Source organism: Anopheles funestus, chromosome 2RL, assembly GCF_943734845.2.
Source record: "Anopheles funestus chromosome 2RL, idAnoFuneDA-416_04, whole genome shotgun sequence".
NCBI lineage: Eukaryota > Metazoa > Arthropoda > Insecta > Diptera > Culicidae > Anopheles > Anopheles funestus.
In genome coordinates, this window is record NC_064598.1 from 85006787 (window position 1) to 85029068 (window position 22282).

At 40.2% G+C, this 22282-nt stretch overlaps 4 protein-coding genes across 4 annotated transcripts; 3 read left to right on the plus strand and 1 right to left on the minus strand.

The window, feature by feature from the left end:
* Positions 1 to 1547: 1547 nt before the first annotated feature.
* LOC125764556 (uncharacterized) lies at positions 1548 to 2713 on the plus strand. The gene is made up of 2 exons (XM_049428918.1): positions 1548 to 1757; positions 1820 to 2713. The coding sequence occupies exons 1-2, from the start codon at positions 1747 to 1749 to the stop codon at positions 2346 to 2348; spliced, it is 540 nt and encodes a 179-aa protein (XP_049284875.1). The 5' UTR covers positions 1548 to 1746; the 3' UTR covers positions 2349 to 2713.
* Positions 2714 to 2948: 235 nt separating this feature from the next.
* Positions 2949 to 7822, minus strand: LOC125764541 (uncharacterized). Its single transcript, XM_049428898.1, has 5 exons — positions 7668 to 7822; positions 5545 to 5657; positions 5269 to 5475; positions 3576 to 5193; positions 2949 to 3371 (listed from the first exon to the last, which is right to left on the minus strand). The coding sequence occupies exons 1-4, from the start codon at positions 7715 to 7717 to the stop codon at positions 4847 to 4849; spliced, it is 717 nt and encodes a 238-aa protein (XP_049284855.1). The 5' UTR covers positions 7718 to 7822; the 3' UTR covers positions 2949 to 3371; positions 3576 to 4846.
* Positions 5650 to 7643, plus strand: LOC125764511 (uncharacterized). Its single transcript, XM_049428853.1, has 2 exons — positions 5650 to 7083; positions 7152 to 7643. The coding sequence occupies exons 1-2, from the start codon at positions 6186 to 6188 to the stop codon at positions 7526 to 7528; spliced, it is 1275 nt and encodes a 424-aa protein (XP_049284810.1). The 5' UTR covers positions 5650 to 6185; the 3' UTR covers positions 7529 to 7643.
* A 1070-nt stretch (positions 7823 to 8892) lies between the features above and the next one.
* Positions 8893 to 10029, plus strand: LOC125774983 (mucin-1-like). The gene has a single exon (XM_049445362.1). The coding sequence runs from the start codon at positions 8893 to 8895 to the stop codon at positions 10027 to 10029; it is 1137 nt and encodes a 378-aa protein (XP_049301319.1).
* Positions 10030 to 22282: the final 12253 nt, after the last annotated feature.

Consider the following 22282-nt stretch of genomic DNA (forward strand, 5'->3'; position numbering starts at 1 on the left):
ACGTCCGGCAGGATGTGAAGATGAACCGGAAGCACCACCAGTGCCAGTGGGTCAGCAACAGCTTGATACAGCAGATCAACAGTCGAGTAATTTGTCTCAAGCCAAACAGGTAAAGAAACTGATATAATGACTGCCATAACAAAAATAGTATCACGAGGACTTTTAAATGAAATACTTTCAGAACGTAATTGATCCTCCAAAGGTATGCCCTGACGGACAAAAGCTCGATCACCAAGGAAAATGCAGACCTGTAATGGGCTAATGCCGTTGAATTGGATATAATGAGATTGATACAAATACCTAAAAGAGCCGTTTTGTTTCGTTGTAAATAAACCCAAGTTACTGATATTTAGACGTTGATCGTTTCGGACACTATCAAGAGCAGTGCGTGTTTGTGTAATGTTGTAAGAAATTAGAAGTAAACTGTTTATTGGATGCGTTGCTAAAATAAGTCAACAATCTTTTTACACTTTCCCCTGTTATCAATGGCTTCTCCCGGTCGGCATGCTGCTGGGGCATCGATCAACACAAATTGTTGCGCATCATCTTCTGGTTCTACAGCTTCATTTACCGATTCTGGTTCACCACCATTTGCTGGTACATCCACTTCAATCATAGTTTTTGTGCTGTGCGGTTCCATTTGATCGAGTTTGTATATGTAGGAACTTAACTGATACACTATCGGATGGTTGTAGTAATGTAGCTGCTGTGGAAGCTGTATGTCACTGGGTATGTTTGCCGGAAGATAAGCACATTGTACGATACTAAACATCACCAAACAACACACTACAATCGTTAATGGTGTAACCTCGAACATTGTTGAAGAATATTTATCTGTGCCAAGCGAATATTGACGAACAACTGAGCATGGAGCTAATCGAAGGCGTCTATTTTATAGTCAAATGGGAAGATCCTCCGAAGATCTTTGGTTATTCCAATGATCAATGATTTTCTTGGGGCCGGTATGATCTTCCACCATTCTTTGATGAAGATGATCAAATGGTCAAATGTTTACTTGATAAACAGCTCGGTGAGCGTTTTAAGAAATCGATACGAATAAATGATACTGGAGAGCAATATTGAAGGTCATTCGTTTGTATGCTATCTACACATTTCGTACGGAAACTAGATAGCCGAAACGGATTGTATTATGAATAGTTTGGCCAAAATCATACTGTTTAAAAGAAGTTGCTTGAATCTGCGATAAAATTATTACAGGCATCACTTTTTTTCTACTAAATTTTAGTTGTTTAGACAAAGAAAATCTACTTTAGTTTAAAAAGTGCTAGCTATTTAAGTTTGTCGACATTTTTTACTTGCATAATTGTGTTTTTTTAAATTATAGAGCATTTGTAAGAGATTTTCTGTGTTAAACTTCATAACGTTACATAGAATTAATGATCGTTATTATATTGCGATGGAAAAAGGCGTATTGTATACTGTGGTATAAAACGGTTAATTCAAAATTTTGTTCGGACAATCTTGACAGTTAATAACAGGAGAATACTTTCTTGCATCGTTCATCGATTAATCGATTCAACTGTGGCTTGCCATTGACGCAAGTGCACTTGACCGCAAAATCAAAACAAAAACTGCACAAAAATAAACACTGCGCGCCTTGGTATTTTGCCATTAGTTTTAACAATATAACTTCAAATACGTTCTCAAAAACGAGTGAAAATCGTTCAAATGGTTTAAATACTGTGTAGTTCCTGCATCGCAACCGTATTTCTGAGTGAATAAACAATGGCCGATAGGTATGTAATAGGTTACTTAATCGTATCTACATCAGATAGAATATTTGTGCTGTTTCTTTTAGAACGCTCATTCTCAACCCCACTGCAATCGAAAACACACAAGAATGTCGTGCTTCTGAACAGGATGTTCTGAGCGAAACATCGGAAGAGTCTTACGAAACACACGCCAACTATCGCAATTTCAATTATGGATATGGCTCTTCAGACAACTCCGATGACGACGATGCCGACGATGAGGAAGGCGAGGACGATCCATATCAGGAGTTGTTTATGAATGCGTACCGTTCGGCACCGCAGTCATCGGATGACGAAGAGACACCTGACAAAGGCACCACACTGTGTCCCAATCCCGCTGCAAAGCCACTATGTCTGATGGAGGATTGGGATCTCTGGGATTACATGGACGAGAGTGAACTGAAAGAACGATTGAAAGACCATCCGCAGCTGTTGGAAGAAATTACACGCAAACGAAAACGACGCATGTTGGAGGAAGAGGAGACAGCAACAGCACTCGAAGACGATGAGCTTTGCAATGTGATGAATAGAGCCGTGAAATGCATTCGTACTGAACCATCCACATTAACCAGTTAAGGAACCAGTCATGCACGATTTTAAGGCACTATGTACCGCATATAATCACGTTAATTTTATAACGTTTCAGTTGATTTGTTAAATGTAGAAGGATACTCTCACTAACTTATCTTAGGATGATGGTTTCCTTTTTCCTTAAGGATGGCTATATATTTGAAATGGTACATATAAGTATATGTTTCAGGAAAAAATACTTCATAATTTGAAAAACAATCTCAGACGGAGAAATTGATTGCAAATGTTATGGTAATCAGAATGAGGTTTTATTAACGTCTTCTGAATACTTCCAGATGAATTCTACCAGTTTTAATTTTCATTCAATGTAAGAAACCTAAATATAACAATCACCACGTTATACAGGTTCATATCCAGTGTATTTAGTTTGTCTGCAAACTGTGCGAAAATATGTTCCCAAAAAAATTCGCATTCGTTTTCAATTCAATCCAAAAAAAAGGATAAAGAGAACTTCAAACATTGAAAATTTAGAATTACAATATTATAAATTTTATCAGTTTTACTCATCCCGAGCTATGCGCTTCGAAGCAAAACAATAAAATACAGAATGTTTGATGTAGCGATTTAAAAAAAACGTTATTAAGGTTCTTTTACATACACAGATGAATTTATTAGCATTTATAACTGCTTAAACTTACTACTGCCGATAAGGAAAACGAAAAACAAACGCCTAAATGAGCGGCTTCATGTAACTAAAACTATGGATATAAAGAACCACGTGTTCCTTCCTTTTTTAAAACCATAAACTGTTGAGGGGTTGACTTTTCGTATGACTTAATAATACTAGCACAAATGCATCCTAAGCGCAACTCCATGGTTATAGATAAGGTGATAGCTAAAGATGATATCACATCAAGGAATGTAACTGATACGGTGCTCGATCATCATCACAAGTGCGTTAAGCTGTGTAACTCATCGTGCATCCGCGGTGGTGGAACCTTCGGTAACGGCCACTGCACCGTTGGTCGGTTGACTAACTATCACAATCGGTGCTCCCACTTCAGCCGTCTAAGGGAAAAAAAGAACGATAAGAGAAAACAATATCTGTGGTGTTGGTTACTTTGCATTGGATGTGAAATTCAAGCCTCGATATGATAGCGGACATGATACACGATACACGAAATCGAATTGTAACAGTAACAATCACTATTTTCAAACCTTTCCAATCACGTTTGGATGTTGAAAAGATATATGCTTCTTCGCTTAACTCACTTGACTCGTGCTGAAGCTTTCGTTGTACGATTTGCCAAAATTGGCATCATCGATATCGTAACCTTCGCGATTTCCACAACACAAACACATGGTTGCTTCCTGTTGGTGGTGATTCCGTACGTATAAGGAAACTGTATACCCCGTTTCGAAGACGCGTCAAGTGCAACTGAATGATCGACGATAGCAGCGGGAACTTGAAATACCTTCAACGATAGGCACTAGACTGCGAAAAGTTTCTCTCCGTTTGTTCTACGACAAAACGGATGACTAAAATGGCACCAGACGGAACAAGTCGAACGATAGGAAAGGAAGCATGCCGTACCGTGATTGTGACGAAGCAATTGTATTTTTTTTTCTTTTCTTCATTCTTGCCCCCCTTGTTTAGTCACGGTTTTGCTATCCATGCGTAGCAAATGTTTCCAGCAAATATGCACCACCATCGCACGCTTCGCAAAGTTTCATAACCGATAAAGATGCCTGACCTGAAGAAGGAGAAGGAACCTGACGAAAGGCGGTTTTCTTATCGGTCGACGATAGAACGCTTTGGGACGCTACGAGGTTTATTAGTGAGAACAAAACTGTTCCCCGTTCGAGCAAAGGCACACGTTTGTTCAAATATAAAAATCCAGAAGGACAAATACTAATAGTAGCACACCGATTGCAACTTGAGACGAGAGTGGTCACGGATGTGCATTTCTACTGCAAAAAAAAACCTCCGTAACGATAAGGATTGTTTTGTGACGAATTTAAGAAAAAGATGTTTTATCCCATGATTCACATCTTGGAGGAAATGAAAAAAAAATCATGGACAAACAAACCATATATGTGAATCATCTATTGTGATGCTAACGATAAGCTCTTAATGCGTTCATTTTTTTTAGATCATTTTATAATGAAATAGTTGCATATTGACAGTGTAAATTAAAACAGAAACTTGCAAACGGCTGTTTTTATAGGAACTGTACAATCTGTACAATCTTATCTTTAGCGGACGTGACGGCCGCGATGCAAAAGTGTGCTATCGTAAGATTTGTGTCACTGATAGGTTATTAAATCTGTTGATATAGATACTTCAAACGATTCCCGATAACGAGGGTCCCCAGGGCCTAATGTTCCTTTTGTCGGTGCCATTGATATGGTGCGTATGTTTACATACATCACGGTCGAAATCGACCGTCCGGGGTATCATTTCCACAAAAAAAGAAGCAAATGGGGTTATCTAAAATTATGCTATGGTGGATGTGACACTATATATCGTTATCTTTACGCTTTTAGTCCTCTGTTGTTTGCCAATACGATGCACACGCTTGATGTAGCTGGGCGGACAGTGACATCGGATCGTCTAGGAGTTGGGCCAACAGAAACAGCTCCAAGAGAGTAATCGTTTTCGTCTGCATGTTCGTGCGTGTATCGGGGCCGGGAAATATTTTCGACAATGCGAGATACGGCGTAACAACGACGTGCACTTCCGTAGGCCGAAGATATCCGTACAGTGTGTACCGGCGCATCAGTTGCAGATACCGCTTGGCGAAGTGAAGCCGCGTATCGTCAAACTCTTCGTACAGCAGGTTTAGAACGTCCAGTGCGACGAGCCGCTTCGGCACACCGACAACATCTCCTGCGAAGGTGTACAAAGGAGTACATTTTAAAAGATGGCCATGGCTTAGGATAGCTTTGTATCTGATCAACGTACCCATCACGACATCGATACAACGCTGTGGAAGAACCTGCACCTGAAAGATGGAAAGAAACTGATGGAACGCCATCGCACACTCGCGCGGCGCGTGCACTGTGCGCAGGTATTCGAGCAGATTTGGTGAACCGGATTTAATTTTATCGTATATTTTTTTCACATGCATTATGCTGCCACCGGTAACGAACAGTCCGTACACGCCAATATCTGCAGAAACAGGGAGATATCTTTTGAATTTTAAAGAAGTGTTCCGTTCGGGAAAAATGAATGCCTCACGTTGTTCTAAATAATCGATGCATGCCAGTAAAGCTTGATATTGTTGTCTGGTGATCTTGTGACTCCCGCATACTTCCAATACCGAATGACGTCGTCTTCCAAAAACAAAACCACTTGAAAGACAGAATGATTACGTACATTGTTAAAAAATGGATTGTTTGTAATGGAAATGCTTTCATTCTTAGGTCACATTCTAAACAAGTACATAAGCTGGACAAGCTTTTCCCGACGTTTTAAATTACAACTTAAAAGCGCCATCATTTGGAGGTCTCCCGTAACGAAACACAAACAAACCCTATATTTGTCATGCGGTGTGTGAACTGGGTTCGAGGTATAGAAGGTCTTTCAGATTCCAAAGAATCTGCAAACGAACCCGCTTTTCCACCGCTGCATGGCTTGAGTGCCATTGGATGCCTTTATCCGTAGTTAGCTGAGCGCGAAACTGAAGCGTTTGTTTATAGTTGAAGACCTTGCCGAGCTGAAGGCAAAGTCACGGTCGGTAAAGGTTGCTGGGCGGTTTTGACCCACCAAATGAAAATGTATATAACCGTGCGCCAGTACTGGAGCATGGCTTAATTAGCGACCGATCGAGCGTCAGCTTGATCTAGCATTGGGAAGAAGCCATCGTTTGGAAGCAGCTGATGAGTATAATGTGCACGATAGTGACAGTTGTTTTGGCCAGCTCGCTTCTACTAGTATCGATTGCATTGATCGGTGCAAGCAAGCGTGTAGATGATGGACAGTTTGTGGAGCAGCTACAGAAGCGAGAAACGAACGATCGTGGTGGCATGTGGGAACTCGTTTCAGCTGCGACCGTTGCACCAAAGGCACCTGTGGACATGATGATGCGTTTCGGGGAATTCCAAATGGACGCTCAACCAACGGATGAAGAAGATCCACTAAAAGCCGAAAACAGCCACGTGGTGGTGCAGGTATACTCGGTAGATTCAGATCAAGAAGTCGCCAACGAATCATCCGGTACAGCGATCCGTACATTGAAGGTGGAAAACTTCGTCACTCCGAAGGAACACATGGACGGTAAATCGACGGATCGCGTGGAGCGAAAGGTGCTCGCACCGGCAAAAAACGTTAAGGTGGAGTCGAACGAAAAGGAGGATGTACTGGAGGAACAATTCTTCGTTGACGAAGCGGCTACGAACCAAGAACCAAATGTCCCCACCGGAAGGCGAGGATATAGCCAGGCTTTTGGAAGTAACAGACCAGCCGTCGAAATCTTCGATCAGGAGCAGGAACATCTTCCACCGAAGATAACGCAATCATCGTACGCAAATTCGCCACCATTCTTTGACTACGGCGAGCAGACCAGCCAGCGTATGTTGGATGAGTTCTTTGCGCTGCGCAACCAGGACACGTTGGCTGCTCGTCGCTCAAACTACGATTGGGGCGAGGGACACCTGCGATCGAGAACGTTGGATGATATTAAGAATCAAAATCGTCCATCGACGGTTTCAAGAAAGAGGACCCCAACTGACAGCGCCAAAGACGATGATATGAGTTATGACCAATATGCGGACTATGGTGAGTGTGGTAAAATTTCATTTCTGTTTTATCAGAATTCAAAATAATCAAAGCGATCTTCTCGGCAGACGAAGCAGAACAGCGGGCGTTAGGTTTCGCAACACAGAAGCTTGGCCGGAAGCAACGTGCAACACCTTCCACAGGCGGACAGACGCACGTGCTGAATACGGTACCGATCGTGGCGTACGATGTTAATGCTTCGATGCCACCGATGTACAAAGCCGACAACGCCCAAAGGTCACAGTTTCAGCGATCCCAGTTTCACTACTCGCTTCCATCGATGGTGTACAACCCGTACGCCTGGGACCCGTACCATATGAACATGCTGCGATTTCCACAGTGCAATGCCTGTCAGCAGAATGCACGGGCCCTCTGCACCAAGTGTGGACTGTGTGCGGACTGCTGTGCCCACAGCAAATGTAGCTGCGGTTGTCTAAATGGTTAAACGGAACGTAACCGTTCAGACTAGCCAATTAGATACAACAACAAAAAATCACAAATCACTACCGTTTAGACAAAACGGTAAGGCAAATAAAAACGTGCCACACACACGGGGAAAACTGAGAAACGATAAGAATACCTACCAGTACTTTCGTCGGTACTTGAAGTTATCCTCTAACCACTTCCATAACATTGGTACAATTTAGAGCGCGTGTTTCGTGTCCGAAAACTGAATTTTGTTACAACATGGATGAAACGAGTTGTTTATGTGATTTCGTCCGCAAGCAACACTATTTTGACAAATGATATGTGATGTGGCTTCGCGACGGGTTGCTTGGATGAAAATAGGGGGAAAATTTTTTCAACCAACCAACCAACCGGTGAGTTGTTTTTGGAGGAGGTTTGATGCTGTAATTCGACCCGTACCGTGCGTGCCAAAGACATAACAACACGCAACGGCACATCTTTAAACAGCGCAGATAACGTTACATAAATAATGCTGATGTTTCGAGTACCCGGGCACACTCCCCCTTTTCCAACATTTATCCTCAGCACAGACAGGGCAAGGTGGAAGGATTTTTGGATTGTTTAGGTGCGATAATTGGGAGCCTAGTTTTCACCTTCGCTGGGCATGTTTTTGTGCATGCATCGTGTAATAGGATATCCTTTTCCGCTTGGTCCGTTTGTTGCTATGAAAGTGTGTTCGTAGGCGGCTACTGCTAGAATTAGGTCAGCAAGTTGGACAACTAAACCAAAATAAACGACGTCAGTTGTTTTGTTTGCTAGAAGAATTGGTTAATACAATCAAATTATTACATACAAATTGAACATTGGTTGTAATGCAGCAAAGGACAGGAAACTATTCAGCCAACACGACCGCATTACATTTAAAACAAATTCCACCACGGTTGAATGCATTTTTTCCCCCCACAACGCTAAAGCATTTGTTTGTGTCCGTTCGCTAACGATTAAGACAAAACGAGGAACTCAAAAGCGCAATCGGAGGTAAACAAATGTCGCTGATCGCAGCACTATTTGTGCAACAGTTCCACCCGCCAAGGAAACGGACTAGTCATTCGATTGGGCACCATTCATTTTCCATCGAACAGTGACCGGTAGTGGAGTTGGTTCGTCTTCCGCCTGGGTTTTTGTCGCGTTGTATGCACCATACCGGAAAACAAGACAATCTCAAGTGAAGGTACATCCCGGTGGTGATACGGAAACCGATTCCATTTCTCCGGTGACCCAGTTCGGAATATTCCGCGAAGGAGTCTGGCCGCTGTAGTCACGGCCGATTGTGTGGCTTCTATATATAAGAAAGACCTTCGGACATAGTGTAGTGAACAGTGATCGCGCTACGGTATGACTATGAAGATCGTTCTGGTGTGTCTACTTTGGGTGGCCGAAGTGTTTGGACAGTGCGGTGAGGAATGGTATGGTGAGGAGCGACGTACAGTGTACCGAACGGAAGATTACCCGAGCGTTGAAGAGCGGGCGCCCAGTTTCGAGGAAGTCAGCGAAGAGTACTATCCGGTGAAGCAACAGCGATCTCTCCGATCTAGCCGATACTCGCCACCGGCCTATGGATATGGTAACAGCTTCCGACAAGATAGTGACGATTGGGAGCGATACGAAGGACCTCGGAAATCCCATTACGATGTGCACAAGAGTCGCCGAAAGTACGATTTGTACGGGAAAAGTTCTCGCAGCGATTACAGCATCAAGGGATCGCTGGGTGTGAATGCGTACGAGCGCAAGAAGACAAGCCGGGCAGCAAAATATGGCGTCGAAGGTGGTTCTCACGGCAAGACGACCTCGTTAACGTATAAAGCGGTTCCACCGAAGGCAAGCTGTGCCCAGAATTTGCTAATTGGCTGCACACCAACTGTCACGAGAGTACCCTGTTCGGCGAGCTCTTCGTATGATACGTACGGACATTCGGGTGGAGTGCCCTATTACCCATCGCCTCCAGCGTACCATCATGCGCCAGCTCACCAGATGCCTTCTCACTACGGAATGCCTTACCCGGGAACGTATCCAACGTACGGACCACCTCCTCCATCCGCTAGCCCCTACTATCCTCCATCGTCAGCCCCTCATGGAGCGCCGACAGCTCACCAGAAAGATCATCCAGCATCAGATCTTCATGCGAAACCTTCCGAAGATGCGCATGGATATGGGCCCTCGTACAAGGTTGCCACACCGGAAGAGATACCCGGCTTTGCTGCACCGGTGCGGGAAGATTTAAGCGAATCTCCCAAGGTACCGATCATTTCCGCCTTTTCCAAAACGACCGATTCCACGACCGGATTGGCAGCGTTCAACTCAACCGTACCGAAAGGGATGTCCTCAAACGGGACAGCAGGAGTTGAGACGACATCTACCCGAACGAGCCCACTGCCCGTGTTGACACCGGCACCCGAACAGAAGGAGGACGCCGATGAGTTCTGGGGAGCTGAAACGGAAAGTTCAACGGACGTTACCGAAGGGTCTACCGCACGGTGAAACATTACAGTGTCACACGATATAACGCATTAGGTGTTGTGCTGTTTTTTTTTTTGGAGTAACAATAAACTGGATAAAAAACAAAGCTTGTGTTGCGGTTGTAGGGGCTTAATTTGGCTCAATGGGGGGGTTTCATTCGATCTCGATTAAAATGCTAGGGTTGGGTCGTCGACGTGTTAGCGTAAATTTTGCACCCGTCAGCAAAAGCGTGTATGAACTGATGGTTGGTTGGATGACCTAAATGATGTCGTCGACAATATGTTGGTGTAGAGTTTTCAATTCAAGTTTTTGTAGAACATTGGTGGATGGCGCTCAAATGATTGACGTATAAAAGTGTAGTAATGGCAGAAATAAATTCCTTAAAGAATTCATGCTTAACAATCTAATGATACAGTTTATATAATACATGATATTTAGGGTCTTAGGAGATTTAATATCAGCCAATTCGTGTCTGAAATGTTACAAGTAAGTATAAGGTTTAACTTTCTACTTCATTCCATCTTTACATTTTTATGTAAATAATTTTAATATTTAGAACTTTTTTTAACAAGATATTCTGTTAACGGAAAAATAGAGAGAGAATGAGAAAGAGAGAGAGTTTCAGAGTTTGGTTTCTGGGTCAGTTTTCAGATCAAGAGTGTAGTGCTATCTACCAAATATTTGGTATGATCGAATATGAAAATTAGATAATTTAAATAGCTTACACGCTACAAAACCTTACTCAAAGTAATTTCTAGGTACTTTGCAGACGATTTGTTGCTTAAGCAATTAAATGTTTTTAAGAATCTTTACAAAAATACGCGAATTCTTCTGCAAACTCTAATAATACTCATTCTCATAATCAGCGTGATAGATCGATTGATCAATTACAAAATAGAGTTTGTCGCTTTTGTCATTATTCAAGTCACTGAGTTCAATTAAAAATTCAAAAAAAAAATTATACTAATCCGATAGGTACATTTTACAAGCAGAATATTGTGTTCTCTTAATTGCCTCAACCATTTTTGGCTTTACACCCGTAATGCGAAAATGCGTAAGGTGCTAGAGGCAGGTTGGTTGTTTTTTGTATAAACTTGCTTCTGCCGCCAATTCAGCAAACCTAAAGCAACTTATGCGTGCCATTTTTTTTCTTCTGCTTTCAACAACTAGTACCCCAACGTTGGAGTTGTTTCATATGCTGCTATGAAAGCGTAAACAATGATTTCGGCCAACCATGGAAATGTATTGTTTGAGAAAACTTTATGAAGTGAAAGAATAAAAAAAAAAGGTCAACCACGTTTGTTTGTTACACTGTTGGTAAAGGTGCGCTCTGTGCTGTGGTTCCTTCGCGCTAACGGATCTGTGGAATGGATATAAAATGACCTGTGAGCGTTTGGTAAGATCATCAGTCAACGGTGAAAGCTTCCAGCCAGTAGTACACATCACGGTAGAAACATCACGAAAATGAACAGCTTCATTGCGATCACTCTGTTGGCTGTGGTTGGTGTGGCCATCGCGGCTCCTGCGAAGTACGGCGGCGATCATCATCATGGAGGAGTTATGCCCGGACCGGCTATGGTTCACACCTACCCGGCAGTTGCTCCGGTCGTCAAGTGTAGCCACAATCTGCTGGTAAGCTGCGATCCCCATCATCAGCCTGTGCCGTGCAAGGCTGCCGCTCACGGTCATCACGAGGGACACGGCGGATACGGCCATCACGCACCAGCTCCGGCCTATCACCATGCACCTGCCCCGCATTACGCTCCGGCTCCGTCCTACCATGCACCGGCCGAACATGGCGGTGAGTACCGTGCCAAGCACCACAAGAAGCAGCACAAGAAACATCACGGACACAAGGGCAAGAGTGCCGACAACGTTGGAGAAGCGATCGACAGCAGCTCGGAGACGATGTAAGCAGTTGGCGCTCTATCCCTAGGCACGGTCCAGCGGACTTCAACTCTTCAAGACTGAATTACATTCCTTTCCTTTCCCTATCTACCTCTATCTGCCTCTATCCCACCTACCTGTCACCATTTATGGAATGTAAAATGTGCCAGAAATGGCGTCACAATAAAGTGTGAATTTTCTTTAAAAAAAAACATATTTTTGATTGTTTGTATAGACGAAAGAAAAATATTGAAACAAATTAAATTGTCCTTTTTTAAGAGAGAAAAAGAATGATTTACAATTCTACTTCTACCTATTTTTGACTGTCTTACGATAGTTCTGCATGCCTTAGAATATTTCCTACTTACTTAAATCATTAGTGTTATATTTTTATTTTCTTTGATTTGTTGTTCATTGTGGTATTCCAGTGTTTCTTAATTGAAACGTATCACGTTTCTTTTTTCTCATAAATAATAAAACAATCTCATAAATATATTTTCTCCAAGATCGCAATGCTAATGTTATAGTATATTTAGGACGTGCCTGTTTGAAACTGTGTATAATTGATTTAAAATACACTACCTAACTCAAAAGCTGCAGATCTAATGTCGAAATTAATAACAATCTTAATATGTTTCATCTTAAAATATATTTATATGTTTTGTGTAGGTTATCAACTTAGAGATATAAAAGTTTTAATTTAACAATAATGCTATTGATGCGAGCAAAAAATCGGCTGATAGCTTTGGTGTCTAATTAGAAGTAGTTGAACGTAAATGAAAAGCAAACGAATTGCCGCTCTTTCTGTTTGTTCTATGTACCTATAGCGTTTAATTGATTGTTCATATTCTTTACGTACGATTTACCCGATTACCAGACATTTTAAGATTTCACATATTTTACGTGTAGGAATCATTTCGGTTTACTGTAAATCACAACCAGGTCGATTGGAATAACAACCTTTTCGAGACATACTATTCCGTTGAAGATGCCTGAAGATATAACGCGCAAACACTTGTATACACAATACAGGCAAAACGCGTATTAAGGACACCGCGACCGATAATAACGCTATAAAAGCGTTCAGCGAAGAAGTTTGAAACGTTTGTTGAATATCTGTGGTGAACGTTTGTGATTGGTGAATAGCCACAATGAAGTTCGCATTCGCGTTTGCGCTAGTGATTTTCGCAGCACTAAGCTTTTGCGAAGTGGACGCTGAAGTCATCAGCGAAGAAAGTGCAACCGGTGATAGCTATGAGGACGAATACAGTGAGGAAAGTGCAACCGGTGATGGCGATGAGGACGAATACAGTGAAGAAAGTGCAACCGGTGATGGCGATGAGGAGGAAGGTCTTTATGATCCGGAAAAAATTGATGAGCTGGAGTCAACATCGAATGGCCGTTTTTGGCTGGGACTGGCATCGAATTTGATCAGCAGGTTCCTTGAAAATTATAATTAGCCGTGGCTGAATAAAACGTATCCAAACGCAACTGAGTTGTTTTATTTCACCTATCTTCCACTGTCTCGCAATTTGTGTGAACCAAATTGTTTAAACAGTTGAGATTTACACGAATGATCGAGAACAGCCTAGATACTGCTTGCGAAAAACAAAACAACAACGTTATTTGAACAAGCAACGAAAACAGATTTTTTTTTTAAGTACGAGATCGAGAACACTGTGGAATGGTTGGTAATTTGACGAAATGAATCTCGAAAAATCGAAAAGATAACGTAATCTATGTATCTTAGTGATTATTACACAATAAAAACTAGTTAAGTACATGAATTATAATAATAATTGTATATTTTGAATTAAGTATATTGTTCATAAATACATAAAAATCGAATACGTATCTCCTAACTTTAGTGGAATATTTAATTGATTTTCATTTGTTCCTTAATCCTTTAATAATCAAAGTAGCTTGAAAATTAGAAGAAAGCAAACACTTTTAATTTTTTACTTGAAATGGATGAACAAGTCGTATTGCTTCGAGGCAGCTTTATTGTTTTCCATTTAGCAGCGTAAGTTTTTTTTTCACTAGAAACATTTCCACTTATTCGTTTGTCTACATTTTAGACGTAGTGACCAATCTTTTTAGTGGTGTTGGCAAGATGAAAGCTTCCTTGTCCGATCATGTCTTATGCTCAAAATCAGCACTGTAATACGTAATAAACTTTAGTACGTAATAAACGTAATAAATGTAATACTTCTTTAGTTTTGGACAGTGCCTAATCAGATAATAACTAAAATTAATAAACTCTAAATGTTTCAGCATTCATGTTCATGTTTATCTGCTAGAATTATCGAAAATTTCAGGTAATTCTTTTTAGTAGTTAAACACTTTTCCTTAAGGTTTTTGTAAAAATCATTCAATTGGTGTCAATGTAAACTAAAGCAATAAAAATGGAACCACGTACGACGGATAGTATAGCAACAGGCGCATATACGTCTTGCCGATATTCCGTCAAACTTGGACCAAATTTGACGAAACCAAACGAGGTTCGAATAGTTGTTGGGTTGAATATTTTATTACTACAGTTGCTTCTCTACTCGTTAACAAATAATTTATCAAAACTAAGATAACCTAAAACATACACTTAAACAGGAAATATGTTTGATACATCAATGTAAATAATGATCCCAAGTAACAAAGAATTAGTGTCTTAAAACTGATAAACATATATATTTTTTTTTAATTTATAAATGTACTTTACTACATTGGCAATTGGCACAATAATCGTTTATCCTGCAGTAGCTAATACAAAAAACCAAACAAACGAGTGTCCCAGACATGGCAACAAACAAGGAAATCACATTGTAGTACATAGATTTGCTTCACAATAGGTAAATATTTGTCGCCGTAGAAGATATGCTACTTGTGAACAAAATTTTTGTTTTGATTTACAACGCAACTGTGCTAATAGAAACGATACAAAAGATTTGAAGGTCAAACTCGTGCTATAAAAGAAGGAATAAGTCTGGAGATAGACCATCAACTGAAAAGTAACAGTCGGTATCTCAACACTCCAACATGAAGTTCACCTTCGTTTTCCTGCTTGCCCTGTTCGCCGTGTTGTGCGTTTGCCAGGCTTACCCAAGTCCCTCCGAGGAAGCAACCACCTCTCAGGAAGACGATACGAATGTTGAGGACAAAACCAACGAACAACTGAGTGGTGAGCTAGAGGCAAACCCCAGCGAACGAAGGCTCGCGTTTCACCTTGGCACTCTAATAGGACAGCTCATCAGACAGTTATTCTAACATATCGAAATTAAAAAAAAAATTGTAGAATGAAACGGCCTATGATAGAATATAATGTTTGCATTTAATTGAATCATAATTGATAATCATGTATAAATTGATTGAGTTACAATGGATTAAAAAATGAAAATATACTTATGGATGGTTTAAATAGTATGTAACGCAACAATTGAGAATGTTTTACCTCCACCTTATAGTGACCTCATTTCTCTTATAGTAAAAACAATTCAAAAAACAATATTTCAAATTAAATTTACTCATTCAATAATCTCTTCAATTGTAATAAAAATAACAAAACAAAAGAATATTGCTATGTACATTTTAACACATGCCGGTCTTCAGTACATATTGATCGTCGATAGTAACTTCCACCAATCCTTTCGGTGTAAGTTCTGATCTTGGTGTCCTCCTAGGCAACATTCTCAACAAAAAATATTTGTTTTAAAGCTGGTCGTGTGTTTTCTCTTGACCTTTAACTACCCTATTAGTTGGCTCTTCGTTTTAGCATCAAAATTATTGGAGCAGCTCCTTCTTGAACTATTATGAAAACGGTATTTTAGCAATCTTGAGAAAGACTACGATCTGCGACAAAACTTTAAAATTACACAAGCATATCTCTTCTCCATTCTTCAAAATAATTGACAAATTTAAGCTACACTATATTCTTGATCACGGATCATCAGGAAGACTTTCTCCTGTTGTAACGTTGCAGACAGTTACAAGTTAGTAGACAGACTTGGCAGTTAACAAGGAAATCACATTGAAGCTTGTAGATTTATTTCACAATAGGTAAATATTTATTCACGTAGAAGAAATGCTACATATGAACACAATTTTTGTTTTGCTTTACAAAGCAGCTGTGCTAATACAAACGATGCAAAAGATTTGAAGGTAAAATCGTGCTATAAAAGAAGGAATAAATCTGGAGATAGACCATCAACTGAAAAGTAACAGTCTGTATCTCAACACTCCACCATGAAGTTCACCTTCGTTTTCCTGTTTGCCCTGTTCGCCGTGTTGTGCGTTTGTCAGGCTTACCCACGTCCCGCCGAGGAAGCAACCGCCTCTCAGGAAGACGATAATACTTTTGAGGACAAATCTAACGAACAACTTAGTGGTGAGCTAGAGGCAAACCCCAGGCTCGCGTTTCACTTTGGTACCCTAATAGGACAGCTCATCAGGCAGTTATTGTAACATTTTCAAATTAAAAAAAATCGTAGAATGGAATAGTGCATGATAGAATATAGTGTTTGCATTTCATTGCAGAATAATCGATAATCATGTATGAATTCTTTGAGTTACAATGTATTAAAATATGGAAATATCTCGCCTCGCCTTCAATTACAAAAATTTATGAAACAATATTTTGAATTCTGTTAACATTTACAACCTTTCTCGTAACTTCGGTTTCAGAACCCTCTTCAGCCCATATTGATCGTCGATAATAACAAGAAAACATATCTGTTTAAAAGCTGGTCCTGTGTTTTCTCTTGACCTTTAACTACCCTGTTAGTTGCCTCTTCGTTTTGGCGTAGAAATTATTGGAGTTACTCCTCCCTGAACTGTTATTTAAAAAATTAATTTAAACGTACACAATCGTATCTCTTCTTCGGATATCATCAGGAAGACTTCCTCCTGGTGTAACGTTGAAATTATTATTCACTTGATCTTCATACTTGTGTTATGCTGTACTTTATTGGTACTTCTACTGTCGAGAGGCGAGAACTAGGTTTCTTTTTGACGTCTCTTACTTTTCTCTAAACGAAATCAGTTTCGGCCTACCGCACCTCCCATGTGGGCGACCTAAGTGTGCTTTTTTGACTAGTTCGTACAGTGTAATTCGAATGACGTGATAATCCCGTCGGAATCTGGTAGTCATTGTGTTTCCACACGTGCGGGACCAGAAATCCTTTAATAATGTAAGTAGTGTGGAACGCATGACTCAACGGGGAAAAGTGTTTATGACTTGAAACTGATCAGCAAACAATATTTTAAAATATAAATTTACAAATGTACTTTCCTATATTGACAATTGACAAAATAATCGCTTATCCTACCCTAGTCAAAGTAAAAAACAAGCGAGTATCGCAGACATGGCAACAAACAAGGAAATCACATTTAAGCACATAGATTTGCTTCACAATAAGTAAATATTTGTCCACGTAGAAGAAATGCTACTTGCGAACAAAATTTTTGTTTTCCTTTACAACGCAACTGTGCTAATAGAAACGATACTAAAGATGTGAAGGTCAAAATCGTGCTATAAAAGAAGGAATAAGTCTGAAGATAGACCATCAACTGAAAAGTAACAGTCGGTATCTCAACACTCCAACATGAAGTTCACCTTCGTTTTCCTGTTTGCCCTGTTCGCCGTGTTGTGCGTTTGCCAGGCTTACCCACGTCCCGCCGAGGAAGCAACCACCTCTCAAGAAGACGATACAACGTTTGAGGACAAAACCACTGAACAACTGGTGGCTGAGCTAGAGGCGAACCCTAACGGACGTTCCTGGGCTCGTGTTATAATCCAAATTATTTTGGCCCTCCTATAATAAAATCTTAATGAATGATATAGGAAGAATGCTGTTTTGTTTACTCTTATTGTCATTACAACTAGTTAATCGACCCAGTTACAAAGCTACGTAACAAAATTATGGAATGTATTCAAGCTTTAGGATGTACTTAAAGAAGGTTACGTACCGTCGATGGAACCACCTTGTTTCAGCCATGTAGTAATTGCGATTTTCGAAGACCAAAAAAATTTATACTCATGGTTGATTAAATTATCGAATAGATATTTCTCGATTCAACCACTCGCTGGGTTTGGGCTCAAATTCTGACTGTCTTCCTTTCCCGCTAGTTTATAGAATCGTTGAGTAGATCTGCGAACGTGGATTTCTGTCCATGTGAGTTACCTAAATGTACTTTTCTGACTGTTTCGTCATGTGTCATTCAAATGACATGATCATCCCATCGCAACATGGCAGACATTGTCCTTTCACGCATAATTCGGAAAGATTTGCTTCACAGTAGGTAAATATTTATCCACGTAGAATAAATGCTACATGCTAACAAAATGTTTGGTTTAATGTACAAAGCGGCTGTGCTAATAGAAATGATGCGAAAGATTTGGCGAATTTTCGAAGGTCAAAATCGTGCTATAAAAGAAGGAATAAGTCTGGAGATAGACCATCAACTGAAAAGTAACAGTCGGTATCTCAACACTCCAACATGAAGTTCACCTTCGTTTTCCTGCTTGCCCTGTTTGCCGTGTTGTGCGTTTGCCAGGCCTACCCACGTCCTTCCGAGGAAGCAACCACCTCTCAGGAAGACGAATCGACGTTTGAGGACAAATCCATTGAATCACCGATGGCTGAACTTGAAGCGAACCGTCATGGAGGCCGCAGGAGCCCTATGAGAACTATTTGACATCCCTGTACTAGGACCGCTGGATTCCGGTAGAGGGCGTGAAGATATATATATATAGTGAGGATATATATATATATATATATATATATATATATATATATATATATATATATATATATATATATATATATATATATATATAGCGGACCGCCGCTCTTATTTTCGGACTCGGCAAAAGTATAGTCAGGGCAATAAATTTGAACCGTATTACATGAAATTCATGTCGTGTTAAAATTTTGCCTTCCACGATCCGAAAATTCGAAAGGCCCTGTAATCCATGCTGTGTTTTTGTAATTAAATCTTAGTAAATGATGTAGAAAGAACATTGTTTTTTAACACTTATTGTCTAGTTAAGCGACCCGGTTACAAGACTACGTAACAGAATTACGGAATATATTAAATCTTCAGTCTGTACCTAAAGAAGGTTACGTACCGTCGATGGAACCATCTTGTTTCAGCCATGTAGTAATTGCGATTTTCGAAGACCAAAAAAAAGTAATACTCATAGTTATATGTATATATATATATATATATATATATATATATATATATATATATAACGTATATATATATATATATATATATATATATATATATGGTGGCGGCAAGCGGACCGCCGCTCTTATTTTCGGACTCGGCAAAAGTATAGTCAGGGCAATAAATTTGAACCGTATTACATGAAATTCATGTCGTGTTAAAATTTTGCCTTCCACGATCCGAAAATTCGAAAGGCCCTGTAATCCATGCTGTGTTTTTGTAATTAAATCTTAGTAAATGATGTAGAAAGAACATTGTTTTTTAACACTTATTGTCTAGTTAATCGACCCGGTTACAAGACTACGTAACAGAATTACGGAATATATTAAATCTTCAGTCTGTACCTAAAGAAGGTTACGTACCGTCGATGGAACCATCTTGTTTCAGCCATGTAGTAAAAAAAAAAATTTAAACTTACACAATCGTATCTCTTCTACGGATATCATCAGGAAGACTTCCTCCCGGTGTAACACTGAAATTATTATTCACTTGATCTTCATACTTATGTTATGCTGCACTGTATTGGTACTTCTACTGTCGAGAGGCGAGAACTAGACTCCTGTTTGACGCCTCTTACCTTTCTCTAAACGAAGTCTTTTGAATACTGAAAAATAGGAAATAGGAAATCAATATATGACAAACACAAAGTGCATTACAATATAGTCGCTCCGATGTGGTATCGATTATTAGAACAAACCACAGAAGACCAGTTGTTGGGCTGTTTTATAATAATTCTTACAAATTAACTGATAAACTTTACTTTTCAGACGTAATAACTGTTTGGCAAACGCTTCTATGCCGTCACTCCATATCATTTTGGGTCCACGGCTCCTTTTCTGTCCATGTGAGTTACCTAAATGTACTTTTCTGACTGGTTCGCCTTGTATCATTCAAATGACATGATCATCCCATCGCAACATGGCAGACATTGTCCTTACACGCATATTTTGAAAAGATTTGCTTCACAGTAGGTAAATATTTATCCACGTAGAATAAATGCTACATGCTAACAAAATATTTGATTTAATGTACAAAACGGCTGTGCTAATAGAAATGATGCGATAGATTTGGCGAATTTTCGAAGGTCATAATCGTGCTATGAAAGAAGGAATAAGTCTGGAGATAGACCATCAACTGAAAAGTAACAGTCTGTATCTCAACACTCCAACATGAAGTTCACCTTCGTTTTCCTGCTTGCCCTGTTCGCTGTGTTGTGCGTTTGCCAGGCCTACCCTGACGTCGCCCGAATCAAACCCCGCCGAGTAACCAACCAGCCCTCAGGAAGACGATGATACGTTTGAGGACAAATCCAACGAACAACTGAGTGGTGAGCTAGAAGCAAATCCAAGGCTCGCCTTTCACTTTGGTATCCTATTGGGACAGCTCCTCAAAAGATTATGAGAATGCAGGAATGATACGAGTCGGATTTGGTTTACAAATAAAAAAATAAAATCGTTAAATTGTATGGTGTATAATAGAACATAATGTTTGCAGTTAATTGAATCATAATTGATAATCATATACAAATTGATTGAATTACGATGGATTAAAGTATGAAAATATACTTTGGAATGATTCAACGCGAAAATTTAGAATGTTTTACCTCCAACCTATTCAAACAAAACGTATTGCTGGAAGCATAACTCCGGTATTAATTGCGTAATAAATTAGTGATTACAAAAATTAATAATACAATATTTTGAATTCTGTTAACATTTACAACCTTTCTCGTAACTTCGGTTTCAGAACCCTCTTCAGCCCATATTGATCGTCGATAATAACAAGAAAACATATCTGTTTAAAAGCTGGTCCTGTGTTTTCTCTTGACATTTAGCTACCCTGTTAGTTGCCTCTTCGTTTCAACGTCGAAATTATTGGAGTTACTCCTCCCTGAGCTGTTATGTCATCCGTATTTTAGCAATCTTGAGAAAGACAAAATTTTAAATTTACACAAACGTATCTCTTCTTCATTCCTCAATATAATTAACAAATAGACTTTAGCTACACTCCTACACTACGTCTTGTGCCGAACGGGTCGCTGCCGAGCACCTTCCTGGTGGGTCATGAGTTCGGCATCCTCATCGCGTGCCTAAGCCATCGTATCCTTCCGGCTTTGACCACCGTCAGGATATCTGCACCGCCAAACAGCTCAGCTAGCTCGTGGTTCATTCTTGTGGAAGCCCGTATTGTTTGTGGAGCCCGTAGTAGGCACGATTTCCCTGAACAATGCGGCTTCGGATTTCGCTGCACATGTTGTTGCCCGAAGTTATGATCGTTCCAAGGTACCAACAGTAATCCTATACTACCTTGAGATCGTCACCGTCAACTGATACTCTGCTTCCGAGTCTGGCTGTATCACGATCAGAGCCTCCGGTAAGCAGGTACTTCATTTTCATCGCATTGACTTACTTATCAGGCGCACTAACTGCTTCGCGAACGCATCTTTGCTGTCACTCGATATCAGTTTAGGTCTACCGCTCCTCCTCTGTCCATGTGGGTTACCTAAATGCACTTTTCTGACTGCTTCGTCTAGTGTCATTGGAGTGACATCAGCAAACAACATTTCAAAAATTTAAAGTTACAAATGTACTTTACTGGCAATTGCCAGAATACTCGTTTATCCTGCATTAGTTAATGAATAAAACCAAGTGTGTATCGCAGATATGCCAACAGACAAAAAAATCACATTTAAGCACATAATACGGAAAGATTTGCTTCACAACAGGTAAATATTTATCCACGTAGAAGAAATGCTACATACTAACAAAATATTTGGTTTAATGTACAAAGCGGCTGTGCCAATACAAACGATGCGAAAGATTTTGCGAATTTGTGAAGGTCAAAATCGTGCCATGAAAGAATGAATACGTCTGGAGATAGACCATCAACTGAAAAGTAACAGTCGGTATCTCAACACTCCAACATGAAGTTCACCTTCGTTTTCCTGCTTGCCCTGTTCGCCGTGTTGTGCGTTTGCCAGGCTTACCCACGTCCCTCCGAGTAACCAACCAGCCCTCAGGAAGACGATAATACGTTTGAGGACAAATCCATTGAATCACCGATGGCTGAACTTGAAGCGAACCCTCATGGAGGCCGCAAGGGCCCTGTAATCCATGCTGTGTTTTTGTAATTAAATCTTAGTGAATGATATAGAAAGAACATT

Coding starts and splice junctions, on each gene's coding strand:
- LOC125764511 (XM_049428853.1), top strand. CDS start 6,186: ATGAGTATAATGTGCACGATAGTGACAGTTGTTTTGGCCAGCTCGCTT. Junction 7,084..7,151: donor TGACCAATATGCGGACTATG/GTGAGTGTGGTA, acceptor TCTTCTCGGCAG/ACGAAGCAGAACAGCGGGCG.
- LOC125764541 (XM_049428898.1), bottom strand. CDS start 7,717: ATGTTATGGAAGTGGTTAGAGGATAACTTCAAGTACCGACGAAAGTAC. Junction 5,476..5,544: donor CATCGATTATTTAGAACAAC/GTGAGGCATTCA, acceptor CTGTTTCTGCAG/ATATTGGCGTGTACGGACTG. Junction 5,194..5,268: donor TTGTATCGATGTCGTGATGG/GTACGTTGATCA, acceptor ACACCTTCGCAG/GAGATGTTGTCGGTGTGCCG.
- LOC125774983 (XM_049445362.1), top strand. CDS start 8,893: ATGAAGATCGTTCTGGTGTGTCTACTTTGGGTGGCCGAAGTGTTTGGA.